This window comes from Colobus angolensis, unplaced genomic scaffold (genome assembly GCF_000951035.1).
Source record: "Colobus angolensis palliatus isolate OR3802 unplaced genomic scaffold, Cang.pa_1.0 Scaffold163, whole genome shotgun sequence".
NCBI classification, from domain to species: Eukaryota; Metazoa; Chordata; class Mammalia; order Primates; family Cercopithecidae; genus Colobus; species Colobus angolensis.
This window is the reverse complement of record NW_012114744.1, coordinates 8,792,192-8,813,370: the sequence shown is the minus strand read 5'-3', so window position 1 is coordinate 8,813,370 and position 21,179 is coordinate 8,792,192. Positions and strand designations below refer to the sequence as shown.

Below are 21,179 nucleotides of genomic sequence, written 5' to 3'. Positions count from 1 at the left end.
CTGTAATTTCTACTCATTTAACAATACTCCTAAAAGAAAGTTGAAGTCGCTGTATGTCAAATCTTGAGTATTTTCTTTTTCCTGAAAAACAAAACAACTCAAATTGATTTTTGTGGGGTTTTATTTAAATAATTTCAAGGACCTATGAATAAAACAGCATGTTATTCATCAAACCAGAGAGACTGAAGCCAACTATGCGTACTTCCTTTGAAAAGCGAAATGCTTTGGGAGGTTGGTAGGGTGTATCTCCTGAGGTTAGCAGTTCGAGACCAGCCTGGCCAACATGGTGAAACCCCTTCTCTACTAAAAATACAAAAATTAGCTGGGCATGGTGGCAGGCCTGTAATCCCAGCTACTTAGGAGGCTGAGGCAGGAGAATTGCTTGAACCTGGGAGGCGGAGGTTGCAGTGAGCCAATATCGTACCATTGCACTCCAGCCTATGTGACAAGAGCAAAAGTTAAAAAAAAAAAAAAAAGAAAAGAAAGAAAGAAAAGAAAAGAAAAGAAAAATGCTGAAATCAGATGAGGTTCCATGCCTGTGGCCATGGTTTCCATTTCTAGTTATATGAGGACTGACATTCTCCCCTCTTGATTCCTCTTTCTGCTTTTTCTCTAGAACTGCCATGGTTTTATTAGTAGTGAGAAGATGGTACTGATGATTAAAAAAATAATTCTATCCAGATTGTGGGAGCAGCATGTGGCAGAACTCCTGCTGAAGCAAATGTGTAGAATGTCACTGACTTCAGCAGGTGGGCATCAATGGGGAGAGGCCAGCTGCATACTAAGTGCCCCTTTCAGGAAATCCAAGCCTTTGGGGACTATTCAATTGTGCAGGTAGCAATGCAGGATACAGGAGATGGCAATGCCAAATCAAAAGAGCCTCAGGTTCTTCATTGCTACATTTAATGACTTCGTAAAATATATATGCAACCATTGTCATTATTTTAAAATGGCACACCACTTAAAAAGGAGAAATTAAGAACATAAAAGGCAAATATATTGAAATGTGCTCTCAATGAGGAAAAACAAAATCCCATGAAATGCATAAACTAGGTAAAGTCCGGAAATCATGATCAGTCGTATATTTAAACAGTCCCCTTGGTGTCCACTATCTGTTAGACACTGCAGAGCTTCATGCTCCAGCTAATTTTTCAGTGTCCTTTTCCGTCTGCCAAGGTGTTTACCTCCAGAGATTTTAGATTGACAGATGGAAATTATCAGCCACTCCCCTGGCAGACTAGCATACATTCTGATTTGTGTGTTGGCTATTAACACAGTTAACTCACCCATTATAAATGATCCCAACATACTTGAGAAGAGGAGCTCATCTGTCAGTGCCATTGAACTTATGTAAATGGAGAGTTTGATGCATTGTCATAGGCTTTGTCAGTTCCTTTGTGAAGGCATTAACCTTCATTTGTAGCAAAGCCAATTTGGCTTTTGACTTAACTATTTATTGTCTGCAACCAAAATGATAAACTACATATGCAATGTACTAGGTGGAAAATTGTTTCTAAGGAGATTCATCTCTTTCTTTAACTATGATTTTCTCTTCTACAGACTGCTCTCTAGGTGGCCCATAGATTAGTTTCTTACAATAGTAGTATTTATGTCATGACAAGGGGTAAAAGTTTGGGACTGACACTAGTCAGTAATTTAACTGAGATTGCAAAAAAGCAATTATTTCCTAATTGATCATAAATGTAGCACTGTCCATTCACTCACATTCAGGCATTGAGGTGTATGCATGAGGGTGATTATGAATGTATAAGCTTGCCCCAGCTATTTTACAGAAGAAAATGTCCTTTCTGTCTATACTCACACAAAATGTAAACTAACTGAGCTACTCACAAACATTCCAAGAGATAATCCATAAGAATCTAGCCATTTTCTCATTTAGTTCTTCCTCTGGAGGAATTTTTTAAAAAATCTACATCTAGAACAGTATTTCACAAAAACTGTTCCGTTTTGAAGACACTGGTCTTCAGGACAGAAAATTAGTAAGGAAAGAGATCACTAAAACAAGCAGCTGAAAACAATAAAAAGTGGCAGTTACTATTGGAAATAAACAGGAAGATTATGTTGTGGGTGCTATTAGGACATATGAGTAAAGAAACTTAAAGAAAAAAATGTAATAGAGTTTTACTTCTTTTTTAAATTTTATCCTAAGTTCCTTGATACATGGGCAGGATGTGCAGGCTTGTTATACAGGCAAACGTGTGCCATGATGGTTTGTTGCACCTATCAACCCATCACCTAGATATCAAGCCCCCAATGCATGACCTATTTATCTTGATGCTCTCCCTCCCTCCACTCCCCTGACAGGCCCCAGTGTGTGTTGTTCTTCTCCCTGGGTCCATGTGTTCTCATTGTTCAGCTCCCACTTACGAGTGAGAACATGCGGTGTTTGGTTTTCTGTTACTGTGTTAGTTTACTGAGGATAATGACTTCCAGCTTCATCCATGTCCCTATGAAGGACATGATCTCATTCCTTGTTGTGGCTGCATGGTATTCCATGGTGTATATGTACCAATTTTCTTTATCCAGTCTATCACTGATAGGCATTTGGGTTGATTCCATGTCTTTGCTATTGTGAATAGTGCTGCAGTGAACATATGCATGCATGTATCATTATAACAGAATGATTTATATTCCTTTGGGTAAATACCAAGTAATTGGATTGCTGGGTCAAATGGTATTTATGGTGAGTTTATTTTACTTCTAAGACTAGGCTTAGTCTCTGACCATGATCAGTCCCCGCACTAGTGTAAAACTCAAGTTTAGCATACTTTGTGAAAATTGATGGATTTGACCCCAACTGTCTCATACATTTGCCAAAGGTACTATTGGATTGATGGGTCAAGCATTTGCTTTGTATGTTCAGAGGTAGCAGTGTTCAGAGATGGCCGACCAAAGAAAACATTTGTGATCACATCACTGTCCCTGCCGTCAAATAATTTAGCTAGTGGGCTAAAACGTATAGGCATGGAACAATTAACAACCAAGATACACAATAAATACATTTTAAATATATAAGATCCAGTACATAATAAAATGTTAGTTAGAGATAAGTAGCACATGGCAAAATTCCAATGGTACAAAATAACTTGGAAAAAGGAAGAGAGATTGGTAAAGGACGTCACGGAAAATATGCAATGAAAATAGAACATGAAAAAGTGAGCAAACCAGGCAAAAACAGAAAAGACAGAAGACATTCAAAAAAGGAGATGGAGGTAGAGGTGAAAAGCACAGATACCTGTTATTAACAGGGAGATTCATATCGCATGAAGGGAGATTCATATTGCATGAAGATGACGACGTTTTGCAAAAATATCTTCCTTACAGCGAGGTGGTAGTAAAAGAATTTCTTGTTTACGGGCTTAATTATTCTTTGCAGTTTTAAGGAGATGTTCAAATGTGGCAAAACCAAAACAGTCCAACAAAAAGCTTGTGCTGAAGTGATTAAGCAAGAATACCAAAAGCTTGGGCCAATAAGGTAAGACACATACACACACACACACACACACACACACAGAGAGAGAGAGAGAGAGAGAGAGAGAGAGAGAAGAGAGAGAGAAATGCTGTTTATACTGCAAGTAGCTGTTGAAAAGCAAACAAGCACACAATTGCTTGCAAGATATTTATAACACTGGATTAGGGCCCCAAATTTGCTAAGCTATGGAGATTACAGACTATAACTCAACATGATAAAACACATACCCTGCTAACTAAAATGTGCCAGGTAAAATGAAAAGAACCTGAGAGACCCCAAAGAGGAGTAAGGGCTTTTTCAAACTGCACTGATGCTCTCAAATTATTGACACATCTAGTTCTTACAGTGTTTAGTGTTCCACTGAGCTCACTCCCGACAATAGCCCAAGGAGTTTCTACAAATGTCCTGACTTAGAAAATAAGAAATGATGCTGTTGGAATTTTTCCACAGGTATCAGGAAATTGTGACCTTGGTCCTCTTCATTCTAATGGCTCTGCTATGGTTTAGTAGAGATCCTGGATTTGTTCCTGGTTGGTCTGCACTTTTTTCAGAGTAAGTTTTGCATACTATGTTTGTCAGCCCTTCCTGTTTTATACTCTGCTTCTCTCCTATGTGGTTCCCGTAATTCTGAAAGATTGGATGAGATATTTTTCTTTCTTTCCCTTGAAAATATATTTTAAATTCTGATCTTTTCAGGAAAAAAATTATAAGGAATGAAATCTGGGATAAGAGCACAGGAAGCATAACCATACTACTTACTCTGTTACTAAAAGGCAAAGTCCAGTAGACAAAATTATTCCCATCCCTACAAAATTAGAAATCTAATATGCAGAAAGGCTATGTTCTTTGGTGGTAGGGAGCATAGATTTCAGAGCCACACTGCTTGGGTTCCATTCCTGATTCATCCACTTACTTTAGACAAGTCACTTAATTCTCAGTGTCTTCATCTGTAAGATGGAGATAATTATAGCATTTAGAATAGTGCTGGCCTTCTCCCTATAGGAAGTGCTATACTAATGTTACTATGTTAAATAAGTACCACTCAATGCCTCTTAATAATCTGATATAAATTTATATTACGTGATTTTTACCCACTTTGTTTTTTAATTCTATGGAGGACTATTTGTTTGGTTTAATATCTTGTCTTTTTCTTCATTTATTTACATTTTTGCACTGGTTCACTATAAGTTCAGCCCAGCCTCCATTTCATAGATAAGGAATTTCTGAAGAAATAATAAGACTGATTTTAAAAGCTGATGCTAGAAGCTAGGTCAGAATTAATTTTATATCTCAGTGTCTTATACACCAGTAGTCAATTGCTGAGTCGTGTAAAGTTAGGGGGAAGAGTATAGCATAATTTTCTAAATTAAGGACCATCCTACATATCAAAATAAATAATTTGGTTGTGAGATTTGTGTTCCCAATCTTTCACTGAACTACTCTAATTTCCAAATTCAGCACATGTCTTACTTGAACTTCCTATCTCACATTACCCAGCAAAAAATAATTTTTTTTTTTGTATTTTGGGATATAAACCAAAATTGTTTAGGTTATATGTATTTTGCCCACATGGAAAAAAGAAATTCTTCCCTCCTTGAATCAGAACCTTCTAGTTTTATAGGCATTGCCAATGTTTTTAAAGGGTGCGAAGTCTGAATCCAAATTCCTAATGACCACACAAGTCAAGCAATGCAATATGGTTGTATGTTTTATTTTTTATTTTTTTTTTTGGGAAAACAAACTTTTTATTAAAATGAAATTATTGACATCAGATAGACATCTCTGCACATGTTATTCTCATTCTTACGTCACCTGTTGAGAAAAAAGAAACTCAAGAGAGTGGCTCATGGCTTCAGGGAATGGAATTGAGATCAGAATAATGAGATATTGGTTAAAGAAAGCTACAAGAAACAGGCATTTAATTTGCTTTAGATGATGTCAGCTTTCTGATTGGTGAATCTGAATGTGTTTTTTGTTCCATTTTCTTTTTTTTTTTTGTTTCTGTTTTTGTTTTTTTGTAGTATGTTTTAAAGGATCGGCTTCATTTTTATAAACTGTTTGATTCCCTTAGAAATAAAACTTTTCTTTTTGAGAGGTTTAGATATCCAATTATTTAAATCAAATTATTATGTAATATTTAATTAGTACTTTGTGGTTTTGTGGTAGGATCAATATAAAAAATAATGCCTTCCCCTTATAAAATCCAACTTCCGTCATCCTAGACAGGGAGAGTCTTTATCTAAACCAGTGTGTAAGAATTAAATGAAATCAGACGATAGTTAATAAAGCCCAGGCAGAAATTCCAATAGGAAATTCAATATAATCAGCTTCTAATTTCTGTTTCTTATGGGAGGAAACAGGAGATGTTTTGTTTGTAGCAGGAAAGCAGTGTATTGGCTATGAGCAGGCACTCATGCCACCTACAATTCTGAGAGAAAACAATAGGAAAGGAACAAAGGTTTGAGAGAGGATGGGATTTTAAACTATAAATCTAATTGACAAACCCAAAACAAATAAAATTTGCATAAGCTTAATAGTTTCTAATGCTGAGACAAACTAACTGCTTTCCTGACAAACTAAATATAAGTTATAATATGATAAGAATAGTTTTTAAAGTACTTTGAAAATAAATTATTTCAGTATTTATGCCTTGATTTAATTTAATGTATATATTTTGTAGGATATATTTGTTATGCAGTTTCAGGCATTAAGAATTTCTAAAGCTAACATGATATATCAAGATTTATAGCTACCACCTAATGTTTTCATTCCATCTGTTTGTACCTGGACTGAATTCAATGTGTCTTTTTATATCAAACAAAATCTGGTTACATGATGCCTGGCCCAATTTGCCAAAAATTCAACCAAAAATTATACTGAAATAAAAGAAACAAGGTATAATAAAATTATCAGTCCAGTTTGTAGGATAAATTATGGTAAGGTAGATTTTTAACTAATAATGAAAGAAAATGTGTCTATACTTAAAGAAAGTAGACTGCTTTAAAAATTGCTAGATTGAGAAAGGTATGGCATTTGTTTGGCTTTTTGGATTTTTCAAGTAAATTATAGAAGTAGAGAAGCTTCTGTAGTGTGTACACATTACTGAGTTACAAGATAGTAAAAGAATCTTTAGCATGGTACCTATTTCTTCTCAGGCTACAGAAATGCACTAGTTAATATTGCTGACTTTTAAAACTAAATTATAATTATTAATGCCTGTTTCAGTTATACCTGGTCTCCAGATTCTTTACTGTTGAGACTTCTGGGAACCTGTCTTATTTGTTACAATGGTCTGGTGATTCTAAGACCCCATCTGTTCCTGACTCAGTCTTAATTTATACGGTGATCATTTGTGAGCATTGGCTAAACCACTCCAACAATTAATATTCTTGATTGAATTTCATGGGGTACAAACCATTAAGTAGGTTGTTTTCGTTTGTATGATATAGTTAGAGCCTATAACCGCAGAAGCAGGTGTGATATCTCAGAAAACAGATCAATTCCTTTTCACAATTTATAGAAGAGTTTTAGGGGATCACAGAAACATCATGCCTTGCCACAATTTAATAGAAGGATGCTATAAATCAATTACATGGGGCTTTCTCTGCTGTAGCAATGTTTCAACTTCAAATCTTGATCAATATAATTAAATTAAATAATTCAAAGAAGAAATTGTTGGCCGGGCACAGTGGCTCAAGCCTGTAATCCCAGCACTTTGGGAGGCCGATACGGGTGGATCATGAGGTCAGGAGATCGAGACCATCCTGGCTAACATGGTGAAACCCTGTCTCTACTAAAAAATACAAAAAACCAGCGGGCGAGGTGGCGGGCGCCTGTAGTCCCAACTACTCGGGAGGCTGAGGCAGGAGAATGGTGTGAACCTGGGAGGCGGAGCTTGCAGTGAGCTGAGATCTGGCCACTGCAATCCAGCCTGGGCGACAGAGCGAGACTCCATCTCAAAAAAAAAAAAAAAAAGAAAAAAAAGAAATTGTTTAACAAATTGTAAGCTTATCTAAAAGGGAAATTTGTTACTTTGGCCTAGTATGTCAGTATGTGTATACGTGGTACTGAAAATAAGAAGAGACATATGGGAACAATAGGACTACGGTCTGAGATCATTGTCTTTAGTGTTATGTCATTTAATTGGGAATCCATATATTTTAGGGCAGATTATCGAGAATAAATAACCTACACCACCTAATATTGATAATAACCTACTACTGATATATTATTAGCAAAATTGGTGTTTTAGCTCATTTAAGTTCTTGATGCTATTTTTAATATATGTATTTGTCCCTTTTACAGGTACCCTGGTTTTGCTACAGATTCAACTGTTGCTTTACTTATAGGGCTGCTATTCTTTCTCATTCCAGCTAAGAGATTGACAAGAACTACACCTACAGGAGAAATTGGTTGAGTATCATTTATAATTCTGCATAAATTTAACAGAAGAGCAAAAATTATAAAATTCCATTGGTTTCGCTTGGCACCTAGAGCAGAAAGAAAGTCTATGCTGGCACAACCCCTGGCCTAGCATGCCCTATTTGCAAACTGCAATGCTGTCTTCAAGCCAGCACGTCTTCCACCTGCAAGAGAGATCATCTTACTTTGCAGAAGTGAGAAGTAGACTTCCTTTTGTATCATGGCTAGGGCTCTGCTACAAGCGATACTATTTGACCCATGGTAAACCCATTTCAAAATTAATCTTACTATTGGCAAACATAGGAAAAAGAAATGGGAAGACACTGCTTCATACCTTGGTAATAAATGCAGAGGATCTAAAAAGGTGATGAATTTCAAGAGAAAGATTATTTACATTCTCAAAGTAGTTCTGGAACAAAAGCTAAATCAACCTCATACAGCCATATCCTAGGATCACAGCTGAAATAAAAGGGCCACGTGTGGTGGCTCACATCTGCAATCACAGCACTTTGGGAGACTGAGGCAGGAGGATCACTTGAGGCCAGTAGTTTGAAACAAGCCTCGGCAGCATGGTGAGACCCCAGCTTTATCAAAAAGTTTAAAAAATTAGCCAGGTGTGGTGGCACACACCTGTAGTCCTAGCTACTCTGGAGGCCAATGCAGGAGGATCACTTGAGCCCAGGAGTTGGAGGCTGTAGTGAGCTATGGTTGTGCCACTGCTCTGGGCAACAGAGGGAGACTCGGTCTCTAAAAATAATGATAGTAATAAAAATAAAGAAAAGGTATTCTGCAACAGCATTCATTATATTTACAACAGATGAACAAAGAAGTATGCACATCTGCTGAGCATACCATCCTCTCAACACACACACACACACTCACTTTTTAAACACAGGATTCATCCATGTCTTTGCTTTACAACACAGCATGTTTTGAGTAGTCAGATTCCTATCTTGTCAAGGTGGGACAACTAATTTGTAATTGTCTGGAAATAAACTAGTAGACTTGTGGTTTTGTTTGTTCTTATGGGGATGGAACTGGGATTTATGTAGTTGTGTTGGCCCACCTGACTCTTGTCAGAATCCATAAATGACTAATGTATCAGATTTCCAGGACATACGTGACCAGCACAGCATAGAAACAAATGAATTTTGTTTTTCACTTGAGATTAGAATATCTCAATGTGTGTTAAGGAGGTGATGCAATATGGAGCATTGATTCCTATGAGACCCCAAGGACTCTGACCATTGCAGTTAAAGCCCTGAGGTCCAGCGGTGGCAAGTCTGAGGAATCCATGTTTGGCTTTAGCTTCCCTAGTTTCCACATCTGAATTCCCTCCCTTAGAAAGAGACTTGCTCCTACCCACCTTTCTCTCTCCTCTTATTCTTCAAAACCTCTTCTCCCTGCTAAACTCATTCATACAAGACTTGAAAATGACAAATAATACATAATACGTTAAATTTTAAATAAGAGATACATTTCGGAGATGTTTACATTTTAACAAGATATATGACCTTAAAGTAAGAAACCTGGTGACATAATTTCAGTCATCAGTGAGGATGGGTTTGGTTTGGAATTGGGGGAAGGTGATAGGAAAGAAGCTGATTAGTAAACTTAAAATCTTAACATGTAGAAGGCTGCCTATTATACGCATGTTAAATGGGCAGAATATGTCCTCAAATGAACTTATTTATCAACAAAGCAATGGAGAGATCAGAAGCCAAATATAAAGAGAAATCTTTATGATAATCCTTTTGTAAGCACTTTAAGGACCTCACAAATAATACTTTATTTAATCTGAATCCTGAATTATTTTTAAACTGAAATCTTGGTGAATCTATCATGATCCTCCTTATGACTAAAAATCTAATAAAATGTTCAAATATTAATGGATATAATTTAAATGCTACAAGATGCTCTTAGAACCAATGGAATATTCTGGACATTTTGCATAGCAAAGAATACTATAGTCTAATACAGTGTGCTATTCACAGTTGGCAAAGATGTTAGTGGAATGAATAAATGAATGAGTGAGTGAATGAACGAGTATAATGATAAGTGACAATGTTATAATTTATTGAAATATATTCTATAATATTACCAGAAGGATTTTTCTAAGTTATAGAGTTTTTTTCTTTTTTATAGTAGAATGTTCCGTCTAGTCCAGGTAGAAATTACTCAAACTCCAGATTCATTCCCCTCTTTAAAAACAATATAAGAATATTACAAACTTCCTGTAAGATGGCTATTTAGGATGCTGAAGCAAATGTCATATTGTAATATTTTAAGCAATGTGTAACTGTAGGATTTTTGTTTTGCAGTTGCTTTTGATTACTCTCCACTGATTACTTGGAAAGAATTCCAGTCATTCATGCCCTGGGATATAGCCATTCTTGTTGGTGGAGGGTTTGCCCTGGCAGATGGCTGTGAGGTAATACTCTGTGTATAAGATATTTAACAATTAACTAGACTGTTCAAAAGAAGAGCACAGAGACATTCAATCTTTGGGCATATTCAATTTCACTCTGTCATTTTAATGTTGCAAATTTTGCTAGATATGCTGTGAATATACCACACAAATGAGGTGAGTTCAGAGTTCAAGAAATGTTACAGGCTGCAAGCAAAAAACATAGTTTTTATGGTGCTCAAGAATGTCAAAAGAAATAATAAAAAAAGATTAAAATTTTAAATTCATGAAATAGTATTAGAAGACTAGTAAGGAAAAATGTATATGAAAATATGTAAAGTGACTCCTAGTGAAATATACTTTTTGTTTGCTTATGCCTTTACCTTATTTCATGATGAATTTGAGTAGCTCTTGGACTTCAGTATATCATGATGCTATTTGCTGTTAAATAAAAAAGAGAATAAGAAATAATATTAGCATTAAAGATACTTAGTAAATGTTTATTGAATAAAGTCTGGAGAAAAATTCACATAACCCTTTCTAACATTATATTACATCTAATCTTAGGAAGAAATAAAAACACCATGAGATGTTGGTTGACTTTATTTGACCTATCTATCCAGTTGATACAAAGCAACAGTTTGAGAAGGCCCTCATCCCTTGTAATTGCCCTGGTCTTTGTAGAGTTGTTGGAAGAAAACTGTCTTCTCCCAAAATTTCATGAAAATTAATTACTCCTAGATTAATTAAAAACCACTCATTCTGGTTTTCATAGACTTATTTGAAATATTCAAAGCTTATGGCTCTTCCATTTCCTTCTTCAATCATCAAATTGAACAGAATGGTGAGAGAGGTTCCATGTTCAGCCCTTTGATTTCCAGGAGGTTAAATTTCTATACTTCTCAAGACAAATCACTGTCTCTCCTCTTCTTCCTGAAGAAGAGGAGTAACTTACTGGAAAATACTCCTTTGCTTCTAACTTTATTGACAATTTTTCTGCACAGAATTATGTGTCTGGATTGGATGCTAGACACTCAAAGTGATTTTGAAAGCATCAGCCAGACCCTAGCATACAAATCTGAGGAAATGGAAAGGTGTGGACTCAGTCTGATGCACAAGGTTCTCTCAGTAGAAGAATTTGAGAACCCAGAGAGGGAGGTCTAGTTTGCTATAAAAATCTCAGTATACAGAGCCAAATGTCTACAGGATACCCAGAATAACTCTACCTCTAAGTGGCCAGATTGAAGCCATCAGCTTCAAGGGTATGGCTGTAGACAAATATGCCCCTAAAAACTGGACTGTAAAAAATTTGGAGGCAATTATTTTTCAAAACTTTTATTCTAAATTGTAATTAGTCTGGCAAGTGTCCAGAACCAGATAACCTTTCTAGTTGGGAACAGAACAGTGAAACAGCAACTACTGTGGAATTCACCTCATTGCAATTACTTTTCTCTTAAATTCCCCTTGGTTTTTGTTTTAACATGATTTCTTTCTCATGAGCAGATAGACAGTTTCAAATTCTTATCAGTGAATATGTCCTCTTCAATTTTCATACATTCCTAAAATTTTCTCTCCTAGGTTAAACATGAAGGATTTATTTTTTATTTCAGATCTCCACTAAAATTGCAATAACAACAAAAACATGTCAATCCATAAAGACTATATGACAGGGACAAGAAAAGGCAAGAAATGTTGATCATATTTAGAACATGGAAAGAGGACATTTGAGAGGAACTGACTTTGTACAAATAGAAAAATAGTGAAATATGAAACATATAGGCTGGCAAAACGAAGAGTCAACAAGAAACATGCTGGTTATCTGTAGCATCCTGGTAGACCTCAGGAATTGGAGGCAGCAGATAACTCTGAAAGCTAGAGTAAAAGACAGAGCTGAATTTGGAGGATGGTTTAAAAAGTGTATAAGAATCTATGGGCCTCCCAGATACTTTCCCCAGTCCTGCTGTTGTTCTCTATCCTCCCTGATAGAAAATTGAGATTTACTTTGTAGCAAAATTGAGCCAATGAGATACTGGCTCACAAAGAGATAAGAACATTAGAACATCAATCCAAAATGTTCAACAGTCAACTAATAGGCATTTCAGAAAAAAATAGAAAGGAAGAACATTTCCACAAAATAACAAAAGAAATTCCTTAGAGCTAGAGACTTAGAGATTCTGGACTGAGAGAGCTACTAAGTACCCAATACCAAAGCACTTTATGTAGAATTTGGAACCGTGGGGATGAAGATACGATTTCAGTGGCCTACAGGTAGGGGAAACAATATGTAGTACCATCATTTCCACACCTAATCAGACATAGATAAAACTTATTCTTAAAGTATACCTATTCTAGGGTTAATTTTTATCAATGTGACTAAAATGGTAGATAATCTTTTTCTACCTAAAAGTCATAAGTAAAAACAAGCAGATAAACAAAAATACAAGCCAAAACCACGCCTGATATCTGGTATTCACATCTGGAAATTTCTGTGCCAGCTTTTGATCTGAGAATATACTGCTTATAATTAGAGTATTTCTCATGCCACTTCTAGTTGTCATAAAGATTCATATATTCAATAGCTCACTGAAATTTCACAAAAGGAGGATTTTCCCTTCTATGTGGGGGAGAAATACAGAACAACATGCTTGCTAATCTGAGTATAGCCAGTTTTTCTGCACTATGTATAATAAATCAAAGAGTAGAATATGATCAGGCTTCTAAAGAATCCAACTGGAAGCCAGAGGAAATGGAGTAATGGCTTAAAAGTGTGGAGTTATAATTATTTTGAACCTAGATTTCTACAAATGCAAAACAATAAGAACAGTGGGAAAAGAAAAGCAAAAGGTTTTCAGGCATGCAAAGACTCTTATACCAATTCTCAGGAAGTTATAAAAGGGCCCCAATGCAAAAGAGTAGATTAAAAAATGATTCCCACAAAGTGAGGAGAAGGAAAGTCATAATATGATAGTAAAGAGGGGTCCCAGAACAACAACAGTTGAATAGATTTAAAGGGATTTAAAGAATAGATTTAAAGGGATTTAAAGAATACGTTCAAAGATTTAAACTAAGCCAAATGGAGCAGGAGGAGGAAATATTCCAGAATAGATATTGCTATGAGGGAACATGAAAAGACACCAATTACTTGATATGTTTATCTATTTGTGGGGAGTTTTTTAGTTTTAATTTCAGATGAATTAGTGATAGGTACTTGGAAAACTAAGCAAACAGAATGATGAGATAGTTATTTCTTGTGGGGAAGGAAGAGTAGAGTAAATGTACTGATAGTATGCTAAGTGGTGTAGCTATGAACAATATTTATTTAATCATAGTGGTAAACATTAAATATTGATTTAACCAAAAATGTTAATATGTGAGTGTGGAGGAATGAAGAAACAAAAAACATGTGTTTGGTGGATGGTGTGAGAGAGCTGAATTATCACATATTAGAAAGTCAGTAAATGTCTAAATTCTAAAAGTAAGCAAAAAATCATAATTAAAATATTATTTTAAAAGGTAACTATGAATACCTAAATATAGCTAGTTATAAGTGGCTAATAAGGGTTGAAAGTCGTTGCCTCTGCAGAATATAACTTAGGAATAGAGACAGGTAAATCAGAAGGGCTGCTCTTCTCTTAAAGCTGTCTATATGATCTATTAAAATATCCACATATATAAATTAGATAAAATTAAAATGTAATTGAAAAAGTGGGAATACATTTCAAACCAAAACCATGTTCATAGTGTTAAAATAAGACTAAGCAATAGCTCCTTTCTACCAAAGCCACCCAGACCTATCAAACCACAGAAAAATGAGAGATTAAAATTATATTTTAGAAAGTGAGTTTTCAAAGCAAATAATGCTTTTTATGGATTTTATTGTGTCTGATTACAAAGAATTATTCATAAATAACAAATATTGCGAATTTGTTTTTTAGGAGTCTGGATTATCTAATTGGATAGGAAATAAATTATCTCCTCTGGGTTCATTACCAGTATGGCTAATAATTCTGATATCTTCTTTGATGGTCACATCTTTAACTGAGGTAGCCAGCAATCCAGCTACCATTACACTCCTTCTCCCAATATTATCTCCATTGGTAAGTATCTCATTTATCCCCATTTTTATTCTTCATTAAGAGCAGTGTCCTGCTTTGGAATGCTGGTTCTCATGCTGTGGTATGGAATCTTTTTTATCTAAATGGGCCTCCTGTAAGTAACTTATAGGGTGATCTTTATTTGTATTAATGTTTTCAGAGGACCTTCACTCTAGGTAACTGTTTTTAAGTTTTTATGTTCAAGCAGCATGACGTTACTTTTTCTCAGTCCAGTTTTTTCCTTTATAAATAAGAGAGAGGGTCAGATGAGATCCATTTGAGATATAAGATGTGGAATTCAGTGTTTGCTGGTAACTTAAGTATTTAGATCTCTACCACTGACACTTTTGCCTCTCAAACATCGTTCCTAAATTTCTGAGAAGTGGTTAATATAAGTGATTTGCAAATGAATGAAAAACTAGACTCACACTTCAGGCTTCAGGCTTAAATATCTTTAGACACAGTTTTCTACTGCTCAGGGAAAATTTTTTAAAAAGTAAATGGGTTTGCCAAGAGAGAGAGAGGGAAAGAATGTCTTTTCTTCTTTTCTCCATTTAGGTAGCAATTACAAGAAACAGCTTTAAGTAAAGTGTTTTCCTTATTGGGATGGATGGGTTTGGTGAAAGGAAAGCACTTTAAATTAAGAAGGATTGTCTTTCTGGAATTGTGCCACTACAAGCTCAAAGGGCATATGTTGGTGTTCTTAAGCTGCAGATTGAAAGTAGAAAAAATGTAGTCTGTGTATATTGGTACAATATCATTTTGTATTTTTTTCTGTTGTTTTTTCTAATTGTTCTCAACATGGAACAATTAGAAAATTATGTGTTGATTTAAGAATAGTAGCAACCTTCCTATGTGATGATCCCTAAGCAAATCTTGAATTGCATATATCACAGAGGCAGTAAAGTTAGTAGTGTAATGAGAAGTGCTAGAGCCACAGGGACTTGAGAACCTACTTGAGATCTGTTGCTCACCAGCTGCATGCTCAGACAAGTTACTTTAGCTTCTCTGGGCCTCCGTTTCTTTATGTTATTTGAAGTTATAGTAACCATCTCATAAGATCATTGTAAAAATTCAATATATATATGACATTTATTATATTATATATGAACTATATTATGTGTAAATATATGAATATATATATGTATGTAAACATTTAGCACAGCACCTAGCAGTAGATAAGTAATAAGTGGTTGCTCTTTTTATTTAGTTTCTGGAATAAATAATATTTTATTTTCTAAATGAACTGGACTCTAGTGTTTAAGTAGGCATCCATAACTATACAAACAACAAGAGGATGAGATATTTTCTTAAAAATATTCTTCGAGTTATAACTGTAATAATGTATATAATTTTATGTCATTAGGTTTCAACCTGCTTCTTGGAAGGCTTATTACAATACATTTGTTCATCTTTTTATGTTTGGTGTCTACCTTCAAAATTTTACTTAGACTCCTTTTATCTCTTACAACAGGCTGAAGCCATTCATGTGAACCCTCTTTATATTCTGATACCTTCTACTCTATGTACTTCGTTTGCATTCCTCCTACCAGTAGCAAATCCACCCAATGCTATTGTCTTTTCATATGGTCATCTGAAAGTCATTGACATGGTGAGTTAGCTGAAAAAATACTGTCAGAACCAACACACATCTTGGTGTGTGCCATGTCTTGAGTTATCTTCCCTTTTAAACACCAGTCAACCACCAGGAAAAGCATGGCCTGAGTTCTGTTTATGAAGGGGTGTGAATGACTAATCATAGAATTATTTTCAAGAGTGACAATCAGAAGTGAACATGCCATTAAAATTTATGGTCACAAACAGAGAGATGTTGAATGCATCAGTAATGCTTTGGAAGAAGGAAAAGAGCACTGAACATGCTCCACACGACAGCGTAAACTTACAAGTCAACACTAGGATCCAAACTGATCTAGGCAAAAGGAAGAAACAGGGTTAAAGAAATCCAGCAACCAAAACAACACTGTAGTTTGCTATCACAAACATTTATGCAATAAACATTTTCTCTGAATGAGACATGGGGTCAGTGCCTGACTGATGAAAAAGTATCTTTCTTGTTTTGATTTCAATACCAGGACCTAACGTGAAAACACAAGCAAACAATAATGAAGAATTTCACTGATAAAGCATGCACATTTTTGCCAAATACAAAAATACTGGCAGAATATTCAGTACTTTATAAGAACTGGCTTGAGAATATTCTAGTGGTTTCCACATCTTCATCACCTATTTCCAAACCAACCCAAACGATAATATAGCCAAAGTGAATTCAGTGAGCTTACTATGCAAATACAGTTCCAAGGCAAGTCCCAGCTCCCTTTCTTTCACACAGACTGCTGTTCCTAAGCCCCTGCAACATAAACATTCTAGAACTGCCTGTACACAAAAATAACATACTATCCATTTGGTAAGGAAAATGTGCATAATACAATATAAGTAATGCCTGATGTATGTGTATTAAAAAGGATAAAACTAGGATTCTGAGATAAACGAGTGGCTGGCTTGCATGGACAGGGAAGAGGGCATCTGTTATCATCCTTGCTCGGTATTCGTCTTTTGCTTCAGAGTTCCATGTTTTAATGCAGAGAATGCAGGAGTAAGCACATTCTCTCTGTAAAAGGGCAGATGATATTTGAGGCTCTGTGGGGCCATCTCTATCACAACTACTCAACTCTGCCATTGTATCATGAAAGCAAAGAAAATATGTAAACAAATAAGCATAGTTGTGGTCCAATAAAACTTTATTTACCAAAACAAATCAAGGGCAGTAGTTTGCCAATTTTTATTTTAATAGATACAAAGCAATTCTGAGATTATATAATGGACTGTAGAATAATGATATAAGAGCTAAAACCATGAGAATGCTAAGAAAGATATTAAGGTTAAGTTAATAATTATATTGAGCAAATATAAAAGATATAGTTGTCATATGGTGTCCTGAATCTTATTCATTGAAATATAAAACCACAAAACTGAAATTCTGATTTAACATGAAATGGCAGATTTCTAAGCGATTTTCCTCTAATCAGAATTACTTAGGTATATTCCTAAGAGGAACTTCTCTGAGAGTCTTCAATTCAATGATGTTTAGTTAGGGACAGATTTTTCCCTTGCTATGAATGGAGAAGAACCCCTAGATTTAAGAAATGATGAGTTAATGGGTGCAACACACCAACATGGCACATGTATACATATGTAACAAACCTGCATGTTGTGCACATGTACCCTAGAACTTAAAGTATAATTTTTAAAAAATGGCAATTTTTACTAATCATTTAGGATGCATGTAAATCCAGCATATACTTCCTACAACAGGATTCTAATCTCCTGTAGGCTTTCTTTTGGGACACTGACATTTATGCTTTTTCTTGTTCAAGGTTAAAGCTGGACTTGGTGTCAACATTGTTGGTGTTGCTGTGGTTATGCTTGGCATATGTACCTGGATTGTACCCATGTTTGACCTCTACACTTACCCTTCGTGGGCTCCTGCTATGAGTAATGAGACCATGCCATAATAAGCACAAAAGTTCTGACTATCTTGTGGTAGTTTCTGGAAGGCATTAATAATTGACTGTAAAATGTGGCTCTAAATAACTAATGACACAAATTTAAATCAGTTATGGTATAACTGCTGCAATTCCCATGAATACCCGAAACCTGCTGTTATAACTCAGAGTCAATATTTGTTATTGCAGTGCAACAAAGACCATCTATGTGCCTTCATCAAGAAGCCGACGTTTGAGATTTTGCTCATGAACCATCTGCAACTTGCTTCATCATAAGAATAATTTATAACTTGACCTTTAAAGAGATTAGAGCATTTGTTTCATCTTACAGCTGGAATTCAATGTAACATTTTAAATGCAATTTATTATTTCAGAAACTTCCCATGAAACTAAAAATAGAAAATAAGATATACAAGTTAATTCGGTACTTGGATAAATCATTTCTGCAATGTTGTTCAAGAGAATTTGCTGAGAAATCAAAGCCATGGTTATCTGGTGATGCAGAGAAAAGTTTAATCTAAATGATATGTGCACTTCCTCATTTAAAAAATCCAATTGGATTATTCTTAATATATACATGTAATATGAAAGTTGAGATTGAAGCAGTAATTCCAAAATTATGGCTGAATATACTAAATAACAGAAAACTTATAGATAAGATTTATTTCTACTGAACTCTACAGTTAGAGTAATATAATTCATACTTTTATGATATTGGCACACTGAGAAATTCATTTTGTAGAGCTATGGATAAGGCTTGCTATGATTTGCACTATTAATACAGTATTGTTAGAAAGGAAAACTAAACACTATAAAACTATTAACACAGTTTTGTATATGAGTAACAACTTTGCTTAAGTGTTTATCTTAGTTCAGAAATGCATAATGTCATATGTTAGAAATAAAGAGATGTAGAAATCTAAATGAATTATCACTGTGTATACAGACATAGAAAAATCACATAACTCCATTATGTAAACAGTGCAATGAAAAAAGGAAAAAAATAAGGAAAAAAAAGAATAAGAATGAAAACTGCTGACATATTACAAAAGAGAAAAATAAATCACTTAAGAGCAAATCAAAAAGAAAAAAACTAAACATTTAAACAAAAGTAGGATAAGAATAGTCTTCTAGAAGTCAGGATGTGAAAAAGAGTGAGTTTCCAATTACCCTGATGTGACCATTACACACTCATTGCATACAGGTATCAAAATATCATATACACCCCCAAAATATGTACAAATATTCTTTATCAATAAATAAATGTTTACAATAGTAAGTGCTATTGGCATTCCAAAATTCACCTAAAGGAAAAATGATCAAAACCAGAGTAATGTGCACAGTTAGCAAAAGATGCAGATGTTATATCACAGCAATTCTCACACTAAAAATACAACGAAAGACAAAGCAAAAAATAAACCTTTGCTATTTTTAATCTTCATTGGCACTTTCTAGATGTTACTGACCTTGTCATTTTTTATTCAAATAAGATTATTTACAAACTTATTCTTGAAACTAAATATAGTAAAGAGGGTTTTTAAAATAATATTTCTTGTTAACATATACATTATTAATTGTCCATGTTCATTATGTGTCTATATTTATTAATGGGCCAATGCAAAAAATCAATCATTTTTTCAAAGAAAAATTTGTCCATGTAAAGCTTAAATTATAATATTGCTGCTTTGTATAACTCTTCTATGTTTATTCTATTCACTTGTTCCTTTATCATATTTTACACATGTATTTATAATCTGTAGTATTTATTACATTTCTGCTTTTTTCTAGTCATTCAATTTATCACTGCTGAATTGCATCAGATCATGGATGCATTTTTATTATGAAAAAATAAAATGACTTTTCAAATTATAATGAGTAAGTTTTGGTCTCAATAAAATAATGTAAACATTTCAGCTTGGATAACTTTAGTGAATTACTTCCAACAGCTGCCAGCTGAGTATATGAAAAATAATACTTAGTGAAAATTTGTTCAATTGAGTGGTATAGTTCTCTTACCACAGCTTTATGTTTGACATATCAAAACTAACTTAAATGACCCATTTCACATTTGTTCCATTTACATTAAAGTTGTCAAGTTCTTTTATTTTGAGAGTTGCATACTGTCTTTGAAAGTTTCCAGAAGGCAATTCTAAACAGATGATCAAAAATCCTTTGTCCTGCCACTCTATGGTAGATAGTGTTTTTGTCATTATCTTAATCATTACTTAGAGGTTAACCAGAAATCTTTGTCACTTTGAATTTCAACATCTTACTTAGGATTGGATCTTTTCTAGATAATAGCAGCAATTCTACTAAGTGCCTACTTACTGTCTGTTCACACAGGCACTTGGAAGGCTGCACTGGCATATGTATATCTTTCATTCACCTCAACTGCTGCTGTACAAGTCAGCATCTCTACAGTTCAGACTTCTTTTCTCTCAGGTGTGTGCAATATTTTCACCATGGTGTCCAAAGCTTTCTTTTTTCAGCCTGGGAGGTACATAATTTTAGACAGTAGTACTAGTGAATATTATTAGCAAATATTGACAAAACGATATCATGGCACGTTGATTGTATCTTGACATGTGTACCATGTATTAATATGTGTCAAAGAGAATTAGATATATTACTGTATCTCTATCATGGCTAAATATAAGAGTCTTTGTGATGGCATTTCTGTTCTAAAATTTTATTGGTTTAGTTAATGAATTTTATTTTTGCTTATGTGGATTTTACCAAATGAAATGTTTTTTAAAAATTTTAGTAGAGGAAGGATTGGATTAGGAATGCTAGAGTAAAACCGAACAAACTGTATCAGTTTTATTATTCTAACATAATCTAAAAAATGAAATAGTTAAAATTATTACTCCAGGGTAGTATTAATCATGTTCTTTCTAAATGAATCAAATTGTTCAGTAAAAACTTACTAGGTAAGTTTTGGGAATGCAAATACCAAAATCCCAGGCCCCCATTATAGAGGCAAGACCATATTAATCAAGAAGTAAACAGTAAAAATAACACATAAGGAGGCAGACATTAAAAGGTTTTTCCAAATATGGGAATCTATATTTCTCTGGAAAGAAAACACTAGGGTTTTAAAAAAGCAATAAAGGGAAGTTTCTTACTGATAGTATAGTGGTATAGATACGGGGTGGGATCTTTCTGAAGCTAAATAATAAGAAATACTGGATAACACAATTGTGTCTACAAGAAAAAATGGAAGTCCTCAGAAGAGAAAG

General features: G+C 34.6%; 1 protein-coding gene across 1 annotated transcript in view; it reads left to right on the top strand.

Annotated features, from left to right (window-relative positions):
- SLC13A1 (solute carrier family 13 (sodium/sulfate symporter), member 1) overlaps positions 1 to 18,936 on the top strand; it is an 86,658-nt gene extending 67,722 nt beyond the window's left edge. Inside the window, exons 9-15 of the mRNA XM_011937410.1 lie at positions 3,398 to 3,496; positions 3,944 to 4,045; positions 7,799 to 7,905; positions 10,237 to 10,346; positions 14,258 to 14,419; positions 15,891 to 16,028; positions 17,812 to 18,936. Of these exons, the coding sequence (XP_011792800.1) occupies positions 3,398 to 3,496; positions 3,944 to 4,045; positions 7,799 to 7,905; positions 10,237 to 10,346; positions 14,258 to 14,419; positions 15,891 to 16,028; positions 17,812 to 17,949 (856 nt within the window). The 3' untranslated portion in view covers positions 17,950 to 18,936. The remainder of the gene's footprint in view (positions 1 to 3,397; positions 3,497 to 3,943; positions 4,046 to 7,798; positions 7,906 to 10,236; positions 10,347 to 14,257; positions 14,420 to 15,890; positions 16,029 to 17,811) is intronic.
- Positions 18,937 to 21,179: the final 2,243 nt, after the last annotated feature.